Source organism: Phasianus colchicus, chromosome Z (genome assembly GCF_987193195.1).
Source record: "Phasianus colchicus chromosome Z, bPhaCol1.hap1.1, whole genome shotgun sequence".
NCBI classification, from domain to species: Eukaryota; Metazoa; Chordata; class Aves; order Galliformes; family Phasianidae; genus Phasianus; species Phasianus colchicus.
The window spans coordinates 67,987,642-68,006,264 of NC_143476.1; the positions used below are offsets into that span (position 1 = coordinate 67,987,642).

The 18,623-nt window shown below is 36.9% G+C and overlaps 1 protein-coding gene across 2 annotated transcripts in view; it reads right to left on the reverse strand.

Moving 5' to 3' along the window:
• CERT1 (ceramide transporter 1) overlaps positions 1–18,623 on the reverse strand; it is a 75,086-nt gene that overhangs the window by 53,256 nt on the left and 3,207 nt on the right. For both annotated transcript variants that reach the window (XM_031609311.2, XM_031609310.2), the window contains exon 2: positions 17,881–18,015. In XM_031609311.2, the coding sequence (XP_031465171.1) occupies positions 17,881–18,015 (135 nt within the window). The remainder of the gene's footprint in view (positions 1–17,880; positions 18,016–18,623) is intronic.

Here is an 18,623-nt window from a genome sequence, read left to right on the forward strand (position 1 = left end):
GTTTTACCTGTTTTCTACAAGCCAAATCTGTTTTTAACTGGCTACAAATTTATTTTGCCTGAGCCTTTTGCCCATTATGCTAACTAGTAGGTGGTCCCCCTGTTTTTTGTCTCAACCCACAAGCTTTTTATCTTATTTTCTCTGCCTGCGCTGTTAAGCCGGAGTAAGAGAGCAGGCAGGCAGGGGGTCTGGCAGCCAGCCAAGTTCAACCTACCACAGTAATCTAGAAAGTCATTATAAGCATAGCTTGTGAGTAATGTACTTCTTAGAAAGAACAAGAAGGCACAAGGATTGTTCCAAATTAGAGGTAACAGTTTTGCTCCATGCAGTCAAACTTCAAGCAAGGAAGATATTTCTAAAGGAAAAATACAGGGATGACACTTGTTAAGAGAAAATAACATCAAGGCAGGATAAAACAAGGAGACCACTTAGAAGAGAGTTGTTCAGGCTGTTCTAAAAAGTGAGTGATGACTACAGACAGCAATATACTAACTTGACTAAATACTTCTCCTTAGTACTTAATAGGGCAAAAGAGATCATGTCTTTAGACTTATCTTGTCAGGTAAAGTTATTCGAGTATAGTGTTCACCAATTAAATGCATTTTGATTAACAGAGATTTAAGAATTTTAAGAGTTACTCATTATATAGAATATAAATTTGAAATTGTGTCTTTTCATCTCACTATCTTCTATTCAACAACTTTTTCTAAGTCAGCATTTTCAGTCTTTTTAAACATTGTAAGGAGCGAAAATTGTTCCTTTGCAGTTTGAATCTGTTAAGGATGAAGAACTTTCAAAAATTTTAAGATGTGCACTTCCTGAAATTTGGCTAAGATTTTTCACTTGCTCTTCCTGAGCTGAATAATCCCAACCTTTACGAATTCTATGTGCTGATTTTCATTTGGAAGCTGAAGTTCAGTTTTCATGGGTACTTTTAAAATAAATTCTTTCAACCATACAACTCAATTCTTAAAATTACTTTAATTTAGATTTTAGCTAGCATATCAACACAAGTGCCCATACTTTTTTTCCCCATTTGTTCCCACTGTCAAAATACCCATCTTGGTTTTAGTTTCATCTCTCAAACTGCAATATTTCTCTTGTTTTTGATACATGCTTCTTAATGTTAAGCCTATAGCCACCAAAAATGATGTCAGTCTTTGATTTTACTACCTGTAATTTTAGACTGCTTTCACTAACTTCCTCTTCTGCTACTGCATCAAGTTCCTTTTTGAGGTCCTCAGTGACACATTTCTATATGTTATAAGATCTTAGATCTTCTGTGTTTATCTTGAAGTAATGGTCTACTACTTCCTCAGTTATCAATTATGCATCTCCATCACGCATTCATTACGCATCCTTCTGTTGTGAGGAGTTCCCCTTGCTCATCTGCACAGTCACCTTTTTAAATTTTGTTTCAGAATTAACAAGGATTGTAGACAAAGCTGAGTGTATTCTGATACTGCCTGTCCTCCACTGTATTACTGTGCCCTATACATACCATTCCAGGACAATGTATGTACCACGCTGGAAATTAGAGGATAGAGGGGGTTCTGCCATTTGAGTGAATACATGTAGGTCTGGAACCTACTGAATGACCTATGGGAACCATATAAGGAGATACGCAGATTTTGTTATGCAGCAGCTGTTCTGATCTCTTTTCTGTGGTGAAGAGAATGCTAGTTCAGACATCGTGGAACTGGAGAATTTTAAGAAGCTGCAGAATGATGAAGGAAGGGATTCCTGAACTCCACCTGAACGATGGAAAAACTGGCAGATGAGCTGTACCTTGCACTGTAAAAAAGTAACACTGTTCACTACTGGAAAAAAAGAGCATATGTTCAGCCCCGCTGAACCAACAAGCATCATTTATGACAGCCTGGCTTGCATCTCATTTTCCAGGGCTTAACTGTTCACATCCACTTTTATTAACAGTTGGACTTGATTTCAGAGTTCTTTCCCTACCAAAATGATTCTATGATTAGAAGTAATAAAGTTGCTACTGATCAAGACAACTACATTTACAAGATACTTCAGGCATGCAGTTACAGCTTCAGAGTTTCAATATAGTATTTTCATATTTTCTTACCAGAGGAAGTGAAAAACAAAATGCAACAATTCTACTCATATCCTGGGTGGAAGAGAAGTGATCCTGCAGTGGATCATCCCTATACAGATTATAGCTCAGCACAGCTGAGAATATTTGAATCAGTATTCAAAATACTTCAAATTCCATTTACATGGAAAAAGTAATCTTAAGTGAATTTTACTTATGTGAGAATTCTTACATTTTTAAACACTGAAAATCAGTGTTTTTAATAGCTTTAATATTCTGGTGAAAGGTATACAAAGTAGAGCCATTAAAAAAAAAACAACTTGAACCAGAAAAAAAGCACTGTTCATTTTCTCAGTTTTCTATTAAATTTTTTGACTAATAACTTCCTACATGGAAAAAGAATAAGAAGTTCTGTTCACTTACTCTAGGCTATTTTGAAAGAAAGGGGAAAAAAAACAAGTTTCATATTTTAGCTTAGATCTATCACTAAGGTCTCTGATAACGTTTAAAAGTTAATTGATCAGTCATTCAGACCTTTCAAGCTCCCTACCTGAAGACAATTTTGTAAAACCTGCATAACACAAGAGGTATTCCTTTATAAAAACATCTCATCTTAAGTAATCATTACTTACAATAACAATTTGCAACAACTGCAATAGCAACTTTCCAACAATTATGAAAGAGACTAAAACAGGCAGTACATAATATTTGCTTTTAACGTAAAATTACTCTTCTAAGGATATTGTTTAGTCATTTGTGAAGTCTTAAGGCAGTGATAATTTAACTAACAGAAACATGTGTCCTAGTAGGATGAATATAAAAACTGTCATAATTATTTCTTCTGGAATCTGTCTTGAAATAGTCTTTTAAATTAGACTGCAATTTAGAAATTCCAGTCTATCGTGAAGTATTAAGAATTACAGCAGCACAAGAACAAGTTTGCACATTTAGCTAAGGGCAAAATCAACATGGAGCTATGCTGATTTTTTATTTCTTAAGTCTTGTGTGAAAAAAAATTACTAGCATCACAAAAATCAAGAACTGTGTCCAAGCTTCAGCAATAAAACAGTTTTGTAGCTCTGAAGAAGGTGAGCACAGCATTTGTCTTTACTAGGTTTGTATATAGTATTAAAGTACATAACACCTGTATACTGTAAGCTGCAGTTATCCTGACAGCAATATACAGCATTGCTTTAACAACTCAAGCAGTTGCACTCATACGAAGTTGCCTAGCACCTGAATCATACTTATGCTAGTGTCATTCCCATCTGAGAGAACTAAAGAGCAGTGATTCTCATTTACTGTTAGACCTGTATTTTGTCTAATGTCCTAGTTCTCTGCTCATTATTATAAAACAACTTGCTTTTAGTTCTGCAATCAGCAGCATAAGCACAGCTAATAGTTGTGATGTGCAGACTTGAGATGGATTTATTATGAACTGTTCCAGCTTCCTTCTGTAGAGAAAATAATACCATTTAGAGCAGTGAAAAAAATGACTTAGGAAGCATAACTTTCTTCATTCGGATATTGCCCCCTGCCCAAGAGAGCTCTTGAAAGTTATGAAATCTATAAAAACACTTAAACCTGCCTTTGTGATTTGTTTTAAAGGCCTCAAACCGGAGAGCTGTAACAGGAAGAATTCTGTGGCTGTGCAGTCAGCTATGACTCATGAGACCAGAGCTAGCTTCAGACTTCCTCAGTAACTGCAGCCAAGTAAACGTTTCTTCATGTAAACTGCCCTTGCTTGTTCAAAATCTAAGAGCTAGTACAGGTTGGCTCTATACAGAAAAATCTGGGTCATTTGGTGCCTCTATTTCAGTAGGATTCTGTACAGCTACCTCAGAATAAAGCTCAGAGGCATACAGAGAGGACATTAAGGACTGCTGGAGGCCATTTTTTTGTAGCACTTTTTTCCATCAAATAGATTTAGGTGTTTTTCTTTAAAATACTGGCTCTAGAAGGAGCACTTGGCACACGCAGGCTGCCTGCGTCTCAGACTCTTGAAGGCTGCTAGACACACCTTTGAAAAACTTCATGAAGGTTTTAAGTGCTCCTGTTCAGTGTCACGCCACCAATGTGTTTTGCTGCCCTGAGTTCTCAATTGAACATGCACTGCCTGCGGCTGCTGGGGAAGTGCAGGATATTTGGAGAAAGCATTTGAAGTTCTCCAACCCGCTTTATTTCCTGGGGGTATTCAGTGACTCCTACTTACTTATTATTTCCCTGTGTGATAAAAACACTTCTCATCCTTGTTTCATTTTGGTTGTGAAAAGGCAGTAGGACATACGCTGGTATCAGCACAGATTTTTCTTCTTGCAATACATGAAAATTTGTTATATCCTTCTAATGTCTTGTCAGGTAGGCTGGCTGAGAGCTATACCACTTTATAATCACTGAGAGCATATGGCTGAGAGCCTATGGAGGTAGGGAAAACTACACTAGAACACAATGACTTTTAAAAGAAAACAAATGAAATAGATAGAAACACATAGAAAGTGGAGAGAAAAAGAAAAAAATTCACCCACAGTTATAAGAAGAGACTCATACTAGTCTAGACATTAGAGGAGGGCGACAGACCCAAGAAGTGGTGAATAATAAATACCTCATGATCTGTGCTAGATACAACTAGAGAAGGCAATCAAAGCATTTTCAGAAAACAAGAGAAAGCAAGGAAGTTTGTCCACAGCTCAGCAGAGATGAGAATCTAACAGATGATACAGAAAAAGTTATTTTTCCAGTTTGCAAAGTTACTAATAAAAACAAAATATTGTCATCAAGAGCAAATCTCTTGAACCATGTGTGATCTTATCTTTTTCCGAACTCAAAGCTGATCAATAAACAGTGATTTCATTTTATTTTTATTAGTAACTTTGCAATTCAGTAAATTCTAAGACAGGTTCTAGAGGGTTCTGCTGTAATCTGCAATCAGATGCATTATTTTTTTTTTAAAAAAGGTAAAGGAGGAAAATAATGCATCTGATTGCAGTTGCCAGAAAAGCATGAAAAAAAGCAGTCAATATTTTTATTTTATCATAAAGTCATTATCATATCTTTGATCATACAGTAAATTATTTTATGATAGTAAATCACACATCTGTCAAGAATGAATCACGTTCTGCCTATCTAATGTTCTTTTGATGCCTTATTTGGCATTCTATGGAGATTTCTTATCTTGAATTAACTAGTCTAACAAGAGCACTAGTTTAGTTGGGTTTTAGGTAACACAAAATTGCAGTGAGTTGAATGTGTCCCTGTTTCTCAGCAGTGAATGGTTAAATTCTACCACACTGTCTGATTCCTCCTCCTCAAAAGAACAAAGGGAGAAAATACAATGAGAGAAGACTCAGAGAATAAGACAGATCAGTTAGACGCAGCATAGGGAGATAAGTGTAATTTATTGCCGCTTATTAACATACTAGAGCAGAGTTTAAAAGCAAATTAAGAGCTCCCCTACCCAATCTTTTGTACCTCCTCCCCTTGAGCAGCGCAGGGCATCACAGCTGCAGTCAGTCCATATCACTGCTCCAACAAGGAATTACTGATCCCAGACAAGCTTCCCACAGGATGTTCTTCATCCCCCCTACCATTACCTAACACTGCTACAGAGGCATGATAGCATTGTAAACAGAGTCCTGTTGTCTCTACAAGTTATTTTTGAAAGCATTCAACTTTGTGAGAGTAAACACTACAGTCATAATTTATACTAAATTAAATGAAGTCTCAAATTTTGCAAATATACATTATTGCAAGCACTGAACACTTTTTTTTAAATGTTGTACTGAAGAAACCATTAGCTGTCCTATGTTTTGCCACCTAAATGACTCATCACTGATGTGGTGGATGTAAAAATCTCTCAGTGGCACATTTATACATGCAGAAAAGTCTTAGCAAGGATACTGCTTCAAAAAGAGAAAAATATGAGCCTACTATCTGTTTTTACGTTCTTTGCCACTATCCAAATATTTAAGACCTCAGGTTTGGACAGCTGCCTTCCAAAGAGACAGCTGCCTTTCAAAGATTTACTGAACACATTTAGAATTTTTTCTTTTCAAACTAAAGTAGAGGCCTGCTGCATTTACAATAGTAGAAGCACACTGAGCAGAATTTATTATTAGTCTGTTAGTACAGTATGCATCTGTAATGACAGCTTGGTTAAATCCACTGAAAGAATCCTCTCATATGAGAACCATGTTTTTAACTCTAGGACAAGTATACACTGTTACCCTGGCAGTTAAACCGCACTTTAAATTTGAAGCCTACAGTTCACAGGAACAAACCCGGTCAATCTAGTTTTCTTCACATTCAGCAGATAGGTTCCAATGCAAGAGTGATCAAATAAAAATTGATCTAGGTTCTAAAGTGCGCATCTTTTTAGTATTTTTTTTCAGTTATTTTCCTTTTAATAATGTCCATTTACCACGTAGTATTAAGTCAAGCTGTAGTGGTTTAATATGTAAATGTACCTCTGATCCATGCTAGTTCCAACTGCTTACTGATAAAACAATGACTTCTAATGGGAATTAGACTACAGAATGGAGTGCCCTGCAGAAAACTGCATGTGATGCTTCTCAGTTACCTATTAGGTCCAAAATGCTTGCAATATCCATCATTATCATGCATCAACGATTGGAAAATATCAGAACCCTATCACCTGAAAGAACCTTAACTCAGAATTTATTTTAAATCGCTAAGATAACCTTGTAAGGAATCTTATACACAGCAAGACACTAAGGAATTATTAATCAGACAGGAAACAAGGCTGCTTCATTCTAGAATCAGAGAATCAAGAAAATCTTGTGTTTCACTTTACAGAACAAGCAAATACAGGAGCAGGAATTACACATCCGCTGCTGCTTTTGTACTGATAAACTATCTTTTTGTTAAATCCCACAATATGTACCTCAGCACACCACGGAAGTTCCAGAAGCTGGGCAGGAACTGGTTGGAACAAAGTTTTAAATGGATTTCACAAGAGACAAAACCTGAACAGGATACTTGGCCTTAATACAAAAGCCATGCTTTGTAGCAGTACAGTTGAGTTGGCATAGAGTACAGCATACTAGCCTCCTGGAGATGGGAATGGAGAGTCCCTATCTGATGAAAGCAGGGAAACTGCACCTAAGCAGCTTGCCATACCCAAGAAAGCAGCTAAAGAGACTAAGATTATTTCTAATTACACACAAAATAATTGAAGTTGGAAGGGACCTCTGGATGTCATCCAACCCATCTCTGCTCCATCAACTCTGCTCAAGCTGGGCCACCTTGTAGGTTGCACAAGACTCCCCTGGTGTTCTAAATATCTCTAAAGGAGACTCCACAACCTTTCTGGGCAACCTGCTCCACTGCTCTGCCACCTCAGACTGAAGTTTCAATCACATTCAGACAGAGAATCTCATATTTCAGTTTACACCTATAGCCTCTTTTCCAGTGGTGCCCAGCAACAGGACAAGTCTGGCCTCATCTTCTCGACACCCCCTCTTACATCTGTATACATAGATGAGATTTCCAGGCTGAACAGGCCCAGCTCCTTGTAAGAGATGCCCTGTCCCCAGTCATCTTTGCAGCCCTCAATTGGACCCTCCTCAGTAGTTCCAGCTTATTTTACTGGGGAGGCAAGAACTGGGCACAGTATTCCAGGTGTGGCCTCATCAGTGCTGATTTGAAGGGGACAATCAAAGGGAAGACTCTCCTTGAACTTCTGGAAACACACTTCCTAATACACCCTAGGACACAATTGGTCCTCCTGGCCATTTGGGCAAACTGCTGATTCATGGTTAACTTTCCACCAGAACAAGCTATCAGGTTGTTATCCCAAAAGCTGTTTCCAGCATGTCAATCCTCAACCTGTACTAATGCATGCGGTTGTTCCTCTATAGGTGCATGATCTGCAATTGTTATAGTTGAACTTCATTAGGTTCCTTGGTCTGTCCAGGTCTCACTGAATGGTAGCAAAGCCTTCTGGTATATCATCCATACTTCCCAGATTCATATTATCAGCAGCCTTGGTAAGGAGGCACTTTGTCCATTCATACACTAAGTTAAACAATTCGGAACAGAGAATGGACCAGGTGGCTAACTAACACGCCAGCAGCTTGACTCTGGGTAGCTGATCACAGTCCTCTGCACTCTGCTGGACAGTCGTGTCTCAATGCATCTCACTGTCCACTCATCTAACCCACACTTGCTGAGCTTACTTAGGAGCATGTTACAGGAGACAGTGTCAAAAGTCTTCCTGAAGTCAAGACAGACAACATCCACTGCTGTCCCTTCACCCTCCCAGCCAGTCATGACATCATAGAAGCTATCATATTGGTCATCCCCTTGATGAATCCATTTGGACTCTTCCTGTCATCTTTTTGTCCACACACATCTCTAAAGATGACATCCAGGATGAGCAGCCCCATCAGTGATCCAGATATGGAAAAGGCTAACTGATCTGTAATTTTCTAGGCCATCATTCTTGACCTTTTTGAAGAGTGTAAGGCCACTGCCTTTCTTCCAGTTCTCAGATAACCGTCCTGTTCTCTCTGACCTTTGAAAAAACAGACAATGGCCTAGCAATAACATCCATCAGCTCCCTCAGCACTTCAGAGTGCACCCAATCAGAGCCCAGTAAGAAACTTATAAAAATACAACTGTATATGCTTTTCCATAAATGCAGTATTACCATTTCAAGCAACAGGTGACAAGTCTTCTGCTAGCTATGCAAGGCCCTGGTCCTGATCTGTTAGACTCATTATCAGCTTTTCATAAAGCATACTCTGAACTACAGCTTGGTACACCAGGTGTTTCTTGTTAGTATTATGCAGATTCAACTCTAGATAACAAAAGCTTTTCAAATTTGAACAAATATGAAAGCAGATGCCCCAGAATCACAATTTATTAACTGTCAATCACTGGTTAGTGAAAAAGTGTAACCTCCAGAGCTACAAAGACTGCTTTTGTTCTATGTAGAAGTGGCTAGACCAAGGAGAAAACCCATCAACACAACCAATTAACAAGGCAAGGCCCCTGCTATAGGGGGGCAAAGTAACACGTCTAATCCCCAGAGCAGAAACTAGAATCAAGGAGTAAAAACCACCTAGAAGGTCAACCATTTAAGAAATCACAAACTGCGAGGTGGCAGAAGATGCCAACTTCAATCCAGTGCACGTCTCTCCTGCTCCCTCCTTTCCCTTCTTAAGGAGCTCTCCAATGAAATTGCCTTGACCTCATCAGCTAGAATCATCATGAGCAACGATGTCAGACAAGTGATACATCACTGCTTCATGATACTGCATACTTACAGTGATTTCAAACATAAGAATTGAAAATTGACTGCTTTGATTCATTATAACGGTTATTGTGCAAGAACTACTGCACAGTGATAACGTGCAAGAACTACTGTAAGCACAAAAAATGTTGCTAATGTCGGTCTAAAAGCTTGAGTTCTGAAATTTAAAATTGACCTGATTTATTAGAGCTTAGACTGAACTCTCCCATTTCACTTAATTCCTTGATACACATACACAATTGTATTTACATTCATATGTATATATACAGAGTTTTCAAACAGCTTTTCACCTTCCACAACTTAAAAGAAAGCTTTTTGAGTATTTATGTTAGACAATTTGCAAAACAGTCTGGGTTCATAACTGCCAGAGACATGGGGCAGTAAATCCTATTCAACCACTTTTCTTAGCTGGGGAACGATAGTAGAAAAACATCAAACAGACTAGGGAGTGGCTGAAGAGTGCCAGAAGATTACATCCAAACCACATTGATTAAAACTAGTATAACAGCAAAAGCAGCTTCTGAAGTTTGTCTAAAAAGCAATCTAAAAGATGAACTTGGAGATGCAGAAGGAACACTAACAAAGTAATCCAAATAATTATTTTGTGTACAAACAAGCAAAAAGCTGATGAGTTAGTAACTCTAGGAGATAGCAAAAAAGGAGGTGGCCTAGTGTAGCAGCAAATCAGTAGATATAAATGAGTATTCTCAGCATTTTACTTGACATTCCAGGAACACATTTCAGGAAGTAAAGTCTGGTATTACAAGTATACCCAGCAGAGATGTTAAAAATGTCATTAATGGCTCTCATAAGACAGATCAGATAATCAACAATAGGTTGCAGAGCAGGGCAGTTGAGCAACCTCAGAGAGGAGAAGCACAAACCAATGGAATCCGTTAACAATAAATTAACAATAAATAAATCTCATGGAAGACAAAAAACAATCAAATTGAGCAAGAGTATGGATGAAAACAAGACTGAAAAAAAATTCAGACATAAAAGCATAGCATTAATACCAAATGCAAACACTAGAATTGTTGAAGTCTTGTCCCAGAGTCTGTAAGAAGCGTTTAACACCATGAAAAAATGCTGGCACCACTCATAGGCAGAAATAATGATCCCAAATTAGACACCCAATTGTGGAAAAAGTCAAGGAGAGGAACAATACGCTAATTGACAATAAAGTGGACACAAGTACTCTTGGATTACAGTCACAATTTCAAGTGTGTGAACATTATTACATTTGAGTCCTAAAACAGAATTCTTCAGCAATATTAGGTAATCTCAATATGTGTTTAACATATATTTCATTTATTTTTCTAGATCCTAATCATTATGAAATTCTCCATCAATATAAGTGGTTTCACTTATGCTGAATTGGATGCTTGTTTTTCTACATCTCATTTAATTTCTTCAATCCACACTATGGAAGAAATCAATTTGTTTACTTCCCTCCCAGCAAATACTTGCCCTTTGCTTGCCAAGAATATTAACACTTTGATAATCAAAAGGCAACATTCTGGCATTTTCACTCTGAACATCATCTTAACCATTGCTGGTTCATATTTAAAGACTGTCAAAATACATATACAAATACATGGAGGTTTTAAAAGCAAAAAATAATTGTCCAGTAGAATCTTATGTTTCAAAGAATACCTGCCTGCTGCAGAAACGATGGCCCAGTATCATTTCCTAGGCATCAACTCTCTCTTCATCGCTCTGGCATTTTCCTCTCCAAAATGCAACCATTTCAGGACTTCGACATACAAGCAAGCATTCCTGACTGCACTTGTATCTGTAGGGTTTCCTCAATGGGCTATCAAGAATCTCCAATATTTCAATCTCAATAATGTGATATTTTCCACTAACTTGGAAGTAACAACTTCATTATTGTTTTTTTTTAAACAAGTCAAAGCCTAAAAACACTAACTGCCTCATGCCCTAAGTAAATCCTTATTTATGGTTTGTATTCTGTGTCTTAGTTTACCCAGGTCATCTTTTCAATAACAATTAAAGCCGAGGAAGCACTTTATCAAATTACATAAAATTAATTAATGCTCATCACATCATACTGAAACAGACTGTTTTCCAGCCTGAGACAACTGAAAATAAATTAATATATTTCCACACAATTAGCAATTATTATGAATTCACTGCTATGGTATTTCTGTCAAGGGCAATGATTTACAGATTAGGTTTTTTTAAAAAAACTTTCACCAATGAAATGCTATCAGTTTGTATTCAACTTCACCAGCAGCTGACTGAATCAAACCTATCAGTAGATAAAATTGCTAACTACATTATTCTTATCATATACAGTTCTGTTGGCAAAGTTCAGAGCAGTAGCTACTAAACACTAATCTAAAATTTACTTGCGTCATTCCTCCAAGTGTGTACACTTCTGTATCTTACCATTCCAACACCTTCCAAAGCATTTCATGTTATGTATAATCATGAAAATAATAAAATAACAAATTTCAATAATAAAAGAAACATCACTGCACTGTTAATGCCACAGTAAGTTTTGAAAAGCATGTCTTAATACATGATTCTTCACGTAAGAAGTGCTTTAAGCAATATTATTTTTTGACAGTAAAAACATACACATCTATTTCAAATCTTATGTGCTTGTAGAGTTTAAGATCTATTGAAAGAACTCTCACAGGAAGCTTCTGTATCTGTTTCAGTTGACAAATGCATGAAGCATCCTCTGTAAACTTGTCAATCTATTTTTAAAACTGTCAAATGCTACTTCCCTTCAGAAGTGTTCAACCTTATTAATAGTGGCCAGCATTATACTATACATAAATACTAGTATAAGGATGATAGCTGAACTAATGATATCTTAAAAAAGTGAGGATTTTTTAATTATTAGCAACTGGTTACTAGAAAGAACTATTCTGCTGTTTCTTCAGAACAAACAATGAAACGAAAGGCTTAAAATAGGAAGCTGTCAAGTTATCTCTTTCATGTATAGTGTTAAAGCTTTTTCTTTTGTAAACTGGGGCTAAACTGTGTTTATTCTACCCCTAATATATAACATCAGTATTTACTAAGTTCATTGCAATAACAATTTGTTTTTGTTCAGGAAAAATAGCTAAGATAACTTGTAAGTTGAATTGTCTAAGATGAACAGGCTGACTCTCAGGTAGACTTCTGCTTTCCACCTTGCCTGTTTCTAGCTCCAGATATCTAGAAACAGACACTCAAGAAATCTAAACTTTCAGTAACAAGAACGACTTGCAATCTGTATATTAATATCATTGCTTATCTTTAAGGCAATAATTCCTTCTAGTCACTACAAAGCAGTTCACAAAAAACACCCGTTTTGTGAAATGCATTCATTAGTCAATCCTAGTTGAACCATCTGAAAAGAACTAAAAGTCTTTTTACAGTGTAACAAAACAGTCTTAAAATTTAAGATAATAACCAATAGTATATTTCCATTACAAATTTAACACAAGTATACATAATCCCAAAAGAACAAAAAGCAAAGCAAATAATTGTGCCACTACATCTTATTTAAGCTACTAAATTAGATATTTAGATGTTTTTCTACAACACAGAAAGTACAACAAAGACCAACCAATGGATTAAAAATGGCAAGTATGACATCTGTCTAAAGAGCTCAAACATGAGATGGAACAAGATTTTTGAGTTCTTCTTGTATTAGCCTTTTTCAGTTAGTCTTGTGTGCTCTTTGTAAGGAAAAATACTGTAGGTTATCGAGCTTCAGCATTCTTTGAAACTGTCAAGCATGACATTTCTCTAAGTGCTTTTCAAAATCCTCCGTATATAACCAAGAGCTGTTCCAAACAGACATGCCCTTTGTTGAAAAACATAGAATTCAGAGAAACACTTTGATGTTAAGAATTTGTAGTCAGGTTTGAAAATGTATCAATATAAATTATCACCAGGATTAAGTATTAGTGCTGGCCTTCCTGGGTGAAGGGAGATGGGTAGGTACAGTATATCTCCAGAAAATTCCCTTCCAGATTAAATTATTCTATGAATATCATGTTACTTATTCAGCAGTCACTGAATAAACAAGACCCTCTACACAAAGGCACTGACAGCACAAACATGGGAAATCAAGCTGAAGATAGCGTAACGTGAAAGGCCTACTGAAAGTTGGATTTCCAACTCTATTAATCATTTATATGTTTAGAGTGACAGACTCTGGCTCTCTACAACTACAAACCTAAGCTCAAAGACCCACATCTACAGGCATGCCATCAACACCCACTTCTAACCTTGCTCCATAGAAGTCGCCATCAGATATTAAGAAATATGGTTTTATGAGGGATGTCTTTAATAAGCACCATCTGATAATCAACTCCAACAGTTATTCAGGATGTTCAGGATGGAGTAATAGAATGAAGTTCAAGTCTTCACATGTCAACTTTTCTTTTTTAAATAAATACCCAGGATTTCTCATGCCTTGACCATTAAGCAGAACTCATGAGTTCAAACCTTTGCTCTGTTATAAGCCAGTCAAACATTTTTAAAGTGGTTTTCCTTAGTTGTCTTAAGCAAATCAGCATCAGCTGTTGACTTCCACTGTTTGCCTTCATAACTTATGGTACATAAATTCTTCACAGCTCTCTACCTGTTGTGATCCAGGAAGGATACATTAAATAATCTCCTTTGGTCTCCTATTGCAGAGAAATCAACTCATAGTTTCAATGGCTAATATTCTGAGTAGACCAATCAAACTCTGTCATTAGTTCAATAGAAAATACTATTGTCTTGACATACCAATTCTAGAAATATGACACATAATTCTAGACTTAAATATCTGAAGAAGTTACTTTAACAAGCTAATTTAACAAGACATCTTATAAAATATCCCTGTAGAATTTGCTAGCAATCTCTGCCCAATGTGATATAAATGATTTAAAAAGACTAGAAGGGACTGTGGTTTTCTGAATACTAATTTTATGTCTCATAATTAATCCTATGACTAATCATCAGTCTGATATTAATCTCTGAAAATACAGCACTACTACTACTCAGTGACAGAAGCTAAGTTTATGCTTATACATCAATAAAATGTGGACATTCTATACTTCAAGCAGCAAAGAGAACTCAAAAATCATTGTGCCCACAGCTGAAAACAATTATGTGCACAACTGATCTAAATACTCAAAAGAAGCTTCATAAGAATACAATCATTTCATAAGCATAAGCATTACAGGCATCAACACCATACAATTAATCCTCATGTATTGTTTTGTACTGAAGAAAACCTGATTGTAACATACCAGGTTAAGAGGGAGACAGTTATAATGCCCTACTCTGAATCAGCAACACTGAGAAAAAAATAAATGTACAGCATTGCAGGACAGTGTAGGAAAAGAATACACGAAGAGTCCAACTATTGAACATTTGCAGCTGAGCATTAAGTCACTAAGAAACTCAACTTCTCTAACACACTAATCTTTGGCATACAGTAGAGTAAGTTCCACTGACAGCAAAAGTAGTTTTCCCATTACCTGAAGATTTTATAAGGTATTGACCTTCTCCTGCGCAGCAAATACATGCTAACTAGCTTATCACTATAGTAAGATATGAATGTGAAAGATTAACAGGAAGAATATTCCAAACATTCGGAGCTGTTGGAAAGGGTCACAAAGATGATCAGAAGGCTGGAGCACCTTTCCTATGAAGAAAAGTAGAGAGAGTGGGACTTGGAGAAGAGAAAGCTCCAGTGAAGTCTTTCATTACTTCTACTACTTATCAGGAGGGAGACTGACTTTTTGCAAGGGTGGATAGTGACAAGGTGGGGGGAATGGTCATAAACTAAAAGAAAGGGGGTTTAGGTTAGATGTTAGGCAGAAATCTTTACTTGTAGAGTAGTGAAGTACTAAAAAAGGTTACTCAGAGAGGCTGTGGATGCCTCACCCCAGAACTGTTCAAGGCCAGGTTGGATGGCCATTGGGAAGTCTGATCTAGTGAGTGGCAACCCTGCCAACAGCAACAGGTTGGATACTAGGTGATCCTCAGGGTTCCCTCTAGTCCAAGCTATTCCATGATTTGACTGCAATTGTTTTTCTACTATTAAAAATGTTAACAAAAAAGCTAGTTTTTACAACAACTATCAAACTAGAAGGATTCACTCTTAAATCCCGACCCAGATGAATAGGTTCTGAAAAACAAGTGTTTTCATAACAGCTTTAAACAAATTTCCATATACTGAAGATGCAAGAAATGATCTGATAGCATTCCTGATCCTCTAATACTGAAGCAGCAATCACTAACTGTGGCTAGAAATAATTATCAGAAGTTTACCAGGCTTCAGAGATGCCACTTAAAACTAAATCAAGCAATTAAAGCACAAAATACTCCTCACAATGCACAATTCTTAATGAAAACTGAACTAAAATATCAAGTTAACTTGTAGAACTGTACCCACTTTTCTTCTTCCCTCAACGTATTTTCTCAATATACTACTGAAGCTTAAGAACCCGAAAAAAAAAAATCAACTATTCAACCCTAAGGTATCCCTAAGGTAACCCTAAGAGAATAGAAAAATTACCTACCTGTTACAAGATTTCAGTATTAACATTTCTTTCTCAGAAGACAAAATGCTCCCCACATTCCCTTCACAAAATAGAGTATCAGCAACTTATCCAGTAGCAATAGTGCTGTAATATCTCACACCACCACAACTGGAATTTGAAGTGCTATAATATGCTCTAAAGTATGGATTCCAACCTTCTGATTTGACTAGTCTGCACTAATTGGAGAGGAACTATTTTGGGCTGAATATTAGAAGAGTTTTGTTACTTGTATACCTTTTATTTTTAATTCAAACAAAAAAACCACAAAACTAGCAGGTTGGATGTATATGTTCCAACATTACTTCCAGACCTCTCAGTCTACTTCCGTGTCGCCACCTTCCTGTCTCTGTCCAGTAAACACAGTAAGCCTCTTGCTAGTTAATGAGACCTTTCTGGAACTTTTGATCAAAGGCTGAAACTACTACAGATGACCATGAATACATTAAAATGAGTACTTCTTTGTCTTCCTCAACTCATCTTTGCAGTCTACAACTTCCTGAAGGAAGGTTGTGGTGAAGAGGGGTTTGGCCTCTTCTCCCAGGCAACAAACAGGACCCGAGGAAATGGCTGCAATTTGTACCAGCGGAGATTTAGGTTAGACATGAGGAAAATCATCTTCTCTCAGAGTGGTCAGGCACAGGAATGGCTGCCCAGGGAGGTGGTGGAGTCGCCATCCCTGGCAGTGTTCAAGAGGCACCTGGATGAGGAGCTACGAGATATGGTTTGGTTTGTGGCAGCAATGGTAATGAGAAGACGGTTGGACTAGATGATCTTACCTTGTGATTCTATGATTCTATGATCTTGAAATAGCACGTTCAGTGGAATTAAAACAAACACATTGAATACTACTGCTCTTGTATACTTATGTGCTGCAGAGAAGATGAGCTAAAAAATCCAAAGGAAGGTCATGAAAATGATCAGTGGGCTGAAGCATCTCTTCTATGAAGAAAGGCTGAGAAAGTTGGGGCTGTTTATTTAAAGAATCTGGGGAAACCTCACTGTAGCCTTCCAGTACCTAAAAGGGGCCTTCAAGGAAGACCTCTCAGTCAGACAGTCAACTATCAGGACAAGGAGTAGTGCTTTTAAACTAAAAGAAGAGAGATTTAAATTAAATGTTAGGGGAAAAAAATCTTAACTCAGAGGGTGGTGAGGCACTGGAATAGTTCACACAAAGAAGTTGAAGATGTACCTAGAGAAGTTCAAGACCAGGCTGGAAGGAGCCCTGGGCAATATGATCTAGTGAATGGTGTCCCTGCTCATGGCAAGGGGTTGAAATTACATCTTTAAGGTCCTTCTCAACACAAACCTTTCCGTATATATTCTGTTTTCCATCACATAAATGAACTACTTAAAAGTAATAGAAAAGCTACAGCATGACTTCAGTAAGGATTAGTCAAAATTAATTCATTAAATTTTTAAATCAGTGAAAACAGATTTTTCTTTGTCCTGTAGGGCCATTTCATCACTATGGGATTGCATCTGTACATAGCTTCTGTACTCTTATCAGCACAATACTGAGTCTTTAAGCATTAGGCAGAAACACACATTTAGAGAAAGAAGCAAGCAGCAGAATGCTTTCCTTTTTGAAATATACAGATTCAGGTTCAGAAAGTTAGTAGTCAAAGAAATTCCACCTTTTTTTTCTTCCAGTGCAAAGTGTAAGTACTGCAAGGGATGTAAATTCCTTTGGGAAGTTGTTTTCATGTCTCAGTTTGACCCCTGGGAAAACAATAACTCTTCCACAGAGAAACTGTACCCCTATGCACAGAAATCTTAAGCACAACAGAAAGCTGCTTACTGCAATCTCAAATGAAAACAGCTTATTTTCTTATTAAGAACTCCTTGCCCTACTCCACAGTGTTGCAGGATATCACTAACTTAATATTAAGCGATGTAATAGAATAATTTGCTGCATCCATATTTGCTTTCACTAACTATCAGCCTACAACAACATAACACCCAAAACATAAGATAGCAATAGCACTTACTGTAATCACAGCTTTACTCAAACAAATAGAGCCTCTGCAGCCGTACTCTGTTTCATCTTCAGACTTGTAATAACTGAGTGTGTTGGTTTTCAGAACCACCCATCGATCCTGCCATCCATGAATGTAGTTGGTCCACTACAAAAAAAGAAAAAAAAATCAAAAATCTGCTAATAGAAAAAAATACAAAAATACTGAAAAAATAATTTTGTTGATATTTCCAAGCTTTTCAAGTATCAGAAGAAAAGTTTTGGTTTTTTCTTTTCTTTCTTTTTTTTTAAGTTCTTTAAAATTGAGAACATTGCACTTCTGATCAGGACTCAAAAAACCAGCTTTTGCAAATCACTTAAACATGATACTAAAAACCAGTTGCTTCCCAGGAACAGGAAGGTAGCATGTCTTTGATGCAAAATTGATCCCAAGGCCACTTAAACAAAGGTACCAACACAGTGATAACAAACTGGGGGACACAAGAGGGGAACACAAACATTCTACCTTGAATTTAGACAAGTTATTTTAAATCTGAATAAGATGAACTGCCAAACTTAAGCAGAACATAAAGCACTTTATTTATATACAAAGTGACTTATACCAAAGTTATTTTACTGAATTTTCTAACTTTTCATATGAAAACATACATGCCATTATCCTACCAGTAGAGCATATAACCATTATAGCAACTAAAGTCACCAGTTCTTCATCAATTTACTACTACCCACAGATACTGCTTTAGGTTTTAATTCCAT